This window comes from Aedes albopictus, chromosome 1 (genome assembly GCF_035046485.1).
Source record: "Aedes albopictus strain Foshan chromosome 1, AalbF5, whole genome shotgun sequence".
Classification (NCBI taxonomy): domain Eukaryota; kingdom Metazoa; phylum Arthropoda; class Insecta; order Diptera; family Culicidae; genus Aedes; species Aedes albopictus.
Window position 1 is genome coordinate 235,105,584 of NC_085136.1, and position 9,268 is coordinate 235,114,851.

The following is a 9,268-nucleotide window of genomic DNA, read 5'->3' on the forward strand; positions in this document are numbered from 1 at the left end:
CTTAATGCTAGAACTAGGTAACTCGTTTTTCGAAGTGTGGATAAAAACGGCTGGCAAAACTAATCCTGGTATAAAACAAACACCTTGTTGGTTTTAAAACATGAATCATTATGTGTTTTCGTAGTTCCAAACGACAAATTTTTCTTTATTATGATGTATGTTCAGATATAAATAAAAGTGTCGAAATTTCGCAAAACCAGTTACCTAGTTCTAGCATTAAGGGGGCGATATGGAAAAAATAAATTCTCGCTCCAGTCGACTTTTTAGATCCCATTTAGGTCCCATATGAACTGTACAAAATTTCAGCGCAATCGGTGAAACTATAATTTAGCGCAAGCGGTTCAAAGTTTACATAGGATTTACTATGGGAAAAGTTACACTTTCAAACAAAAAATCCCAGAGGTCGCCCCTTGTCTCCTTAATTCAAATCGATCAACGCTTCTTGTAGAATAATCATTTATGAAACTTTCCTTCGAAGACCGCAAAGCAATTGGATGCTTGTGGAAAAAGTTATTGATTTATTACCGATTAGTGATCCAACGAACGGCTTTTTGTTTTGTTTTATCAGCAGCAATGCTGCTGCCGTTGTTGCATGGAGTGCCGGGAGGCATCACCACCCCCAGAAACAGCAGCAGCCAAGGCAGCAGCTACAGTGCTGCTAATAAAACAAAACAAAAAGCCGTTCGTTGGATCACTAATCGGTAATAAATCAATAACTTTTTCCACAAGCATCCAATTGTTTTGTGGTCTTCGAATGAAAGTTTCATAAATGATTAATCTACAAGAAGCGTTGATCGATTTGAATTAAGGAGACAAAGGGCGACCTCTGGGATTTTTTACCTGAAAGTGTAACTTTTCCCATAGTAAATCCTATGAAAACTTTGAACCGCTTGCGCTAAATTATAGTTTTACCGATTGCGCTGAAATTTTGCACAGGTCATATGGGACCTAAATGGAATCCAAAAAGTCGACTGGAGCGAGAATTTGATGTTTGTCCCATACTAGTGAGCACATTGAGAATCGTATCACGAACAGGGATGCCAAATATACAGATTTTTCTGTAATTATACAGATTTTTTCGCAGTTTATCATACAGAATTCTGTATACCAATATTACAGATTTTTGGAAAAGGATGCAGATTATACAGATTTTTCAAAAACTTACAGAATTTCATACAGATTTTCCGTAAAATAATACAGATTTCATACAGATTTTCGGAAAAAGTAGTCATACAGATGATACAGATTTTTGGAAGGCCAAAATACAGATTTAAATTTGGCAACTCTGATCACGAACGCGATTTCCAACGTGACTCGGATTTGCAAAAAAAAAAAACAAAACTTGACCTTGACGAGTACAGGTAACGGTAGACAGACATGGTGCACAGTGGCTTAAAGACAGCATGATCAAACATGGTATTTTCATCACAGCAGAACTTTTCCAAAACATGAAAACTTGAACAACGGAGCAATAAAATAGGTGGTAACGATTTCTCTAGAAATTTCTCTCTAGGGATTTCTCTAGAGGTTTTTCCAGGCATTTCTCCAGTTATTCCTCCAGGCATACCTCCAGGTATTGCTTCAGAATTTCAACCTGGAATTCCACCAGAGACTCTACAAGGATTTTCTCCAATAATTTATTCAGGAATTACCCCAGAATTTCCTCCAAGAATTGATTCAGGAATTTTTCCAAGAAATCCTGACGGGATTCTTCCAAAGCCTGTTCATAAACTAGGTAAAATCATAGTCTACGCTCCATACAAATATTAAAAAAAAAATGTATGGACAACAGTCTACGAGGGGGAGGGACATCTCCTTAGAAATTCCCCCAGCACTTTTCCCAGGGATGCCTCCAGGAATTCCTCATGGGATTACTCGATCTATTTTTCCTGGGATTCCTCCAGAGATTCCTTCAGGAATTCCTACAGCTATTCCTCCAGGAGTTCCTTCAGGCATTTCTACAGGCATTCCTTCAAAAAATCCTTCAAGGATTCCTTCAGGAGTTCATTTAGGAATTTCTTCAAGAATTCATCCAGGAATTTCCCAAGGGACTCCCCCAGGAGTTCCTCCAGGGATACCTTTAAAAATTCCTCCAGGGATTCCTACAGGAATTCCTCTAGCCATTCCCTCAGGAGGTCCTATAGTAAATCATCCAGGAATTTCTCCAGACATTCCTTCAGGAATCAATCCAGAAATTCTACCAGGTATTATGACTGAATTCCTCCAAGCATTTCTCCAGGAGTTCCTCCAAGATTGCAGCCAGCTATTTCTCCAGGAATCCCTCCAAGAATTCTTCCAGGAGTTCATCCAGGAATTCCTCCTGGAATTTTCCAGAAGTTCTTCCAGGAATTCCTCCAGGAGTTGCTTGAGGGATACCTCCAGGAATTCCCCCAAGAATTCTTCTAGGAATTCCCCCAGTAATTCTTTCAGAAATACCTTCAGGTATTCTTCCAGGAATTCTCTGGGAATTCCGTCAGAAATCATCCGAGGAATTCCTCCAGCAATTCCACCAGGAATTTCTCCATGAATTCTTCCAGGAATTCTTCCAGGAATTCTTTTGGGAATCCCTCCAGAAGTTCCTCCAGGAATTCTTCCAGGAATTCCCCCAGGAATCATCTGAGGAATTCCTACAGCAATTCCTCCAAGAATTTCTCCATGAATTCTTCCAGGAATTTTTCCACGAATTCCTCCAGGAATTGAGCATGAGCATGAGCATAGATGACCGTACAATTCGTAGTTGCTACTCCGTGATTGACCAGAACAATCGAAATTGCACAAGCAACCAACAAACGGAGCTCGCTCTCAATGTGTACAGTTCGAGAATTCCAAACATTATTAGTCAATAACAGCGGCGGCCACGTCCTTACGGTCATCGAGGAAGGGAAGGAATGTTAGTGTGACGTACGTTGCTACTAGAGACCGAGATCACCTCATCTTCTCCACGACTGTCACGGGAAGGAGGTTTGTTAGTGGGGAGGGGGAGAGTCACATGGTTTGGATTCACTTTGGTAAGTGGTGTGATTCATGCAGCCTTTATTTGAGTCAAAACATTTATTCATTTTGACTAAACAATCACAAATGTCGACACCGAAGATGACGAACCATTCAAATTTTTGTGTAGGTACATGCAAAAAATGAAAAAAAAAATTTATTATCAACTAAATGTGCATTGGGAACTAGCGCCGACACATGACGTGACGAACTTTTCAATATTTGTTAGATAAATACACAAAAACCAGAGCCGAATTTTATACATCCTTTAGCATTGATTATTGTGATAAAATGGAACGAGCTCACAATAAACATCCTTCGAAGTGTCCAGTGCGTATGTGCTACAGAATCTTCCACTAACTGGCCTCTTCTCCGAAATCACACTGAACCGCTACAACTACACATGGGCACAACGATGTGCACATTCACATTGACGACGACGACGCGGCCGATCCGAATGAAAAGAGCGGCCTTTTTACTTTGCCTCCAAAAACACAATCTTTTCCAGTAATTCCTCCATGAATTCTTCCAAAAAATCCTCCAGGAATTGTACTTTGAAATGCTCCAGGAATTTCTCCAGGAATTCTTCCAAAAATTCCTCCAGGAATTCCTCTAGGAATTCCTCCAGGAATTGCTCCAGGAATTGCTTCAGGAATTCCTCCAGGAATTCTTCCTGGAATTCTTCATGGAATTCCTGCAGAAATTCTTACTGGAATTCCTTCAGGAATTGTTACTGAAATTCCTGCAGGAATTCTCCCTGGAATTCCTCCAGGAATTCTTCCTGGAATTCCTTCAGGAATTCTTCCTGGAATTCCTCCAGGAATTCTTCCTGGAATTCCTCCAGGAATACTTCCAAGAATTCCCCCAGGGATCATCCGAGGAATTCCTCCGACTATTCCTCCAAGAATTTCTCCATGAATGCTTCCAGGTTTTTTTTTCCAGTAATTCCTCCAGGAATTGCTCCACAAGTTGTTCCAAAAATTCCTCCAGGAATTCCTCCAGGAATTGCTCCAGGAATTCCTCCAGGAATTGCTCCAGGAATTCCTCCAGGAATTGCTGCAGGAATTCTTCCAGGAATTCCTGCAGAAATTCTTACTGAAATTCCTCCAGGAATCCTTCCAGGAATTCCTCTAGGAATTCTTCCAGGAATTCCTCCAGGAATTCTTCCAGGAATTCCTCCAGGAATTCTTCCAGAAATTCCTCCAGGAATTCTTCCAGAAATTCCTCCAGGAATTCTTCCAGAAATTCCTCCAGGAATTCTTCCAGGAATTCCTCCAGGAATTCTTCCAGGAATTCTTCCAGGAATTCCTCCAGGAATTCTTCCAGGAATTCCTCCAGGAATTCTTCCAGGAATTCCTCCAGGAATTCTTCCAGGAATTCTTCCAGGAATTCCTCCAGGAATTCTTCCAGGAATTCCTCCAGGAATTCTTCCAGGAATTCCTTCAGGAATTCTTCCAGGAATTCCTCCAGGAATTCTTCCAGGAATTCTTCCAGGAATTCCTCCAGGAACTCTTCCAGGAATTCCTCCAGGAACTCTTCCAGGAATTCCTCCAGGAACTCTTCCAGGAATTCCTCCAGAAATTCTTCCAGGAATTCCTCCAGGAATTCTTTCAGGAATTCCTCCAGGATTTCTTCTAGGAATTGTTTAAGGTATTCTTCCAGGTATTCCTCCAGGAATTCTTCCAGGAATTCTTCCAGGAATTCTTCTAGGAATTCTTCCAGGAATTTTTCCAAGAATTCCTCCAGGATTTTTTCCAGGAATTCCTCCTGGAATTCCTCCAGGATTTCTTCTAGGAATTGTTCCAGGAATTGCTTAAGGTATTCTTCCAGGTATTCCTCCAGGAATTCTTCCTGGAATTCTTCCAGGAATTCTTCCAGGAATTCTTCCAGGAATTCTTCCAGGAATTCCCCCAGGAAATGTTATGAATATTTCCTGGACTTCTTTAGGCATAGAGTTAGGTTATCTTCATGCAAGGTTCACGGAATAATTTCTAAAGAAACTCTGGATCAAATTTACGGTATAAAAGTTCAGCCGGGTATTCCCATAGAAATTCCATAAGGATATCCACAGAAATTTCGAAAAGAACTCACACAGGAACTCCTAGAGGAATTACTGAGGGAACTTATAGACTCTAGAACAATCCCTGGAAGAACTACTGGAGGAGGAGGAACTTCTGAATTTGAGCAAGAAGCCCCAGATATTTCCTTGGATCAATTCCTGGAGATATCCCCGAAGAAGCTCCAGGAGAATTCCTGGTGGAACATCTAGAAGACCCCGGTAATAACTCATGGAAGAAGCCCCAGATAATTCCAAGGGGGAACTCCTAGAGAAAATTCTGAAAGAATTTCTAGAACGATTCCCGGGGTAACTGTTAAAGGAAGTTTCCCACATATTTATACTCTCGATAAAATTTGGAGGAAAGCCTGGAGAAACTTCGTTTTGATATTTTAATGTTCCTTCATTCAGCGAACCAATTCGATGGAGAAAAAAAAGTATCTACTTACTTACTGCTTTTGATCGAGCAAGCTTTCCATCGCTTCCATCTTATATCTTTAGACCGCCGGTGAAAACGTGGCATTTTGTATATTATCCAGGTGCGTCAGCTGAAAACGACCTAATAAGGCTGATACAAATTTAATTTTGACTTTTTGTCTCCTCCCCCCCTTTAAAAAATTTTGGCTGGATTTCGCATTTTAAGGGCGCAGATGAAAAAATATTTTTAAAAATATCGGGTCTTGCCGAAAATTCTTTAACAAATCCGATGAGTTTTTAATATTTTTCAGATTAAATGCTTTATTATTTTTATGCAATTCAGTATCATAATTTCAATTTTATATAATTCATTTTGGTATCATAATGTTCAACTTTTCTGCACTGGTTCATTATGCAACTGAAATGAGTTGCATAACAAAAAATAGTTGCATAATATTCATAATGCAACTCATTTGAGTTGCATTATGAATATTATGCAACCCAAATGGGTTGTATAATGAAAAAAAAATCATTGCATAAAATTTTGTATGTTACTCGTTGCAAAACTCGATTTTTTCAGCACTCTTCGTATTTATCCAACTCGGAAAGCCTCGTTGGATAAATGTACGACTCGTGCTGAAAAAATCAACTTTTGGCAACTCGTTACATAAATAACTATTATCCACCCCTCGACCCGACAAAGAGTGGTGGGACAAAAAGTGAAATAAATATTTGAAACGGCCTAATGTCATGTGGATTATCATTTTCCACTAATTTGAAAACATTTCAGATTTTGTTCGACTTTTGTATGATTTTGCGCCACTGTACATTGGCATGCTGCTCGATTACTAATCTTTTATTCTATTTCTCATCCGTTCTTTTCCAGATGCGGAAGATGACTACTCGGAGGAGTTACCCCAGCTCGGTGAGCTGTTTAAGTTCCGAAACGGTTGCTGTAGCACTAAACTGATCAAAAAGCGCCTACCGATTCTGACGTGGCTTCCCAACTACAACCGACAGTACCTAGTGGAAGACATCGTGGCTGGATTGACCGTGGGTCTGACGGTTATTCCGCAAGGAATTGCCTATGCCGTAGTGGCCGGACTGGAGCCTCAGTATGGGCTGTATTCGGCGTTCATGGGATGCTTCGTGTACTTTGTGTTCGGTAGCTGCAAGGACATTACGATAGGACCAACGGCCATCATGTCGCTGATGGTGCAGATCCACGTGGCCAATTTGGGTCCTCCGTTTGCCATGCTGTCCGCGTTTTTGGCGGGCTGCATAATTCTGATACTTGGTTTGCTTAATTTGGGTGAGTAATCCGATTTTGTCTGCCAATGATCATTTAGTGCGATTATGGTTTCCAACCGCTACTGTTTCCTCATTTTAGGCTTTTTAGTGCAGTTCATTTCCATGCCCGTGACAGCCGGATTCACCTCAGCAGCGGCCATAACCATCGCTAGTGGTCAGGTCAAATCGCTGCTGGGTCTCCCCGGAAAATCCAACGAATTCCTAGACTCGTGGGAGAACGTCATCCACAATATCCAACAGACCAAGCTGTGGGATTCGCTTCTCGGAATCGGAACAATTGTGGTCCTCCTGTTGATGATGCAGCTGAAGAATCTGGATGGTTCATGGAAAACGTTCGGAAAGTACATTTCGTTGTCCCGGAATGCCATTGTCGTAATTGGTGGAACTGTGCTCGCTTACTGTCTCAGCACAGATGGCGTGGCTCCCTTCCAGCTGACCGGCAATGTCACGTCCGGATTACCCCCGGTACAGTTGCCACCGTTTTCCGCAGTGGTCCACAACCAAACCTACTCTTTCACGGATATGGTCTCCGAACTGGGAACGTCCGTCATCGCACTGCCCCTAATCGCCATTCTGGAGAGCATCGCCATTGCCAAAGCCTTCTCCAAGGGAAAGTCCATCGATGCCACCCAGGAAATGATCGCCCTCGGACTGTGCAACATCGTCGGATCGTTTTTCTCCTCGATGCCCGTAACCGGTTCGTTTACTCGATCGGCCGTCAATAACAGTAGTGGCGTACGAACTCCGGCCGGTGGCATCACCACTGGAATCATCGTCCTACTGGCGCTAGGTCTTCTGGCCGGTACCTTCTTCTACATTCCGAAAACCGTGCTGGCCGCGGTGATCATCGCCGCCATGTTCTTCATGGTGGAATTTCACGCGGCTGCGGAAATCTGGCGCACAAAGAAGATTGACATCATTCCTTTCTTTGTCACGCTCATCACCTGTCTGCTACTGGGCCTCGAATACGGAATGGTCATCGGAATCGGCGTCAACATGTGCTTTGTGCTGTATCAAACTTCTCGACCGACCATCCGGCATTACATCGAACGGGTCGGCAACGTCGACATGCTAGTCGTCGTGCCTGACCAAAGTCTGGTCTACTCTTCTGCAGAGTACCTCAAAGCTCGGGTCGTCAAATTGTCCCAACAGAATCCGGTTGAACTGGTTGTCATCGATGGCTACGCGGTCAATTACATCGACTCTACGGTGGCCAAGATTCTCGCCGGCATCATCGAAGATCTGAAGATTCAGGAACGACCGGTACTGTTCTGGAACTGGCAGCGAGCGGTACAGCACACGGCATTCCGCCTGGATGCGGAACTGTTTGTGCCTCGCTTCAAATCCGGAAGCTCGCTGGACGAGATTGCCAAGTGCTGGTCGCTGGACAATCGAATCGAGGCGTGATCGGGCTTGTGCATTCGGTAAGATGTGATAGTTCTGAGTACGTATTCGAGTAGTTTAGTAACTTATTGTGAGGGAATTTACGCCCTTAAGATAGAGATATTTTAGGTAACGTATCTAATCAAAATCGACGACCTAGTATTATTCGGTTACTACCTGCCAAGGTAATCTAGAGTAAGCAGTGAGGTGATGATGGTGCGCATTTTACATATTGAGTAGAAATAATAAATTCGCAAGCACGTACAGGCTACGGCGGTGCGAATACTAGTCAACGCTGTGAAACATATTCTTGTTGTTTTATGCCGAAATTCCTATTGATTTGGGATACGATCAGTAAACCTTTTTTCCGTCTTGCTGGAAAATCGTTCACATGTTCCCAGTTCATAAGAAAAGGAGCAAGCAAGACACCGATAACTACCGAGGGGTAACAAATTTGAGTTCTATTTCTAAACTATTTGAACCGGTCAGTTCTGTTACTTTCCCACTGCCAAACCTACTTGAGTAATGACCAACATGGTCTCATGACCGGGGGCTTAACCACTGTCAACTTTTTGTACCATACTTCAAGTCCTTGAAACCATGAGGGAGGGGCTACAAACCGACGTCATCTATACAGATCTATCCGCAGCCTTCGACAAATTGAACCACGCTTTCGCCATTGCAACGCTTCAAAAACTAGGCTTGGGAGGATGTCTCCTAGAAGTGTTTTGATCCTATACTTATTGGTCGTCAATTTATAGTCACTGAAGGCGACGTGCACTTCAGAAAATTTCCTGGAGTTCCAAACTTGTAGGCAGAACTATCGCACGCACTTCTCAGGTGAAGGATTTGGGTCGCAGAGATACACCAAGAGCACTCCTCGTTGCCAAGAACACTCCTCGAATTGACTGCAACGTCTTCCTCGAGCAGATCAACCTGTACGTTCAGTAACTGGGTTTGAGGAACAAAAATACGCTTAGAATACCATTTCCAAGATCAGACTACAGTTCGAACAACGGGATTGTGAGAATGCACAGGTTATTCAACCAAGTACCTATCCTCTTTGTTCGACTACCACATTTATCGACAGGCTGCGCCGATGCTTTTCGA

At 42.7% G+C, this 9,268-nt stretch overlaps 1 protein-coding gene across 6 annotated transcripts in view; it reads left to right on the forward strand.

The window, feature by feature from the left end:
• Window positions 1-8,461, forward strand: part of LOC109425363 (sodium-independent sulfate anion transporter-like) — a 49,482-nt gene extending 41,021 nt beyond the window's left edge. For all 6 annotated transcript variants that reach the window (XM_062846451.1, XM_019700611.3, XM_062846447.1 and 3 more), the window contains 2 exons: window positions 6,351-6,776; window positions 6,855-8,461. In XM_062846451.1, coding sequence (XP_062702435.1) covers window positions 6,351-6,776; window positions 6,855-8,182 — 1,754 coding nt within the window. In that variant the 3' untranslated portion in view covers window positions 8,183-8,461. The remainder of the gene's footprint in view (window positions 1-6,350; window positions 6,777-6,854) is intronic.
• The last annotated feature ends 807 nt before the right edge of the window (window positions 8,462-9,268 follow it).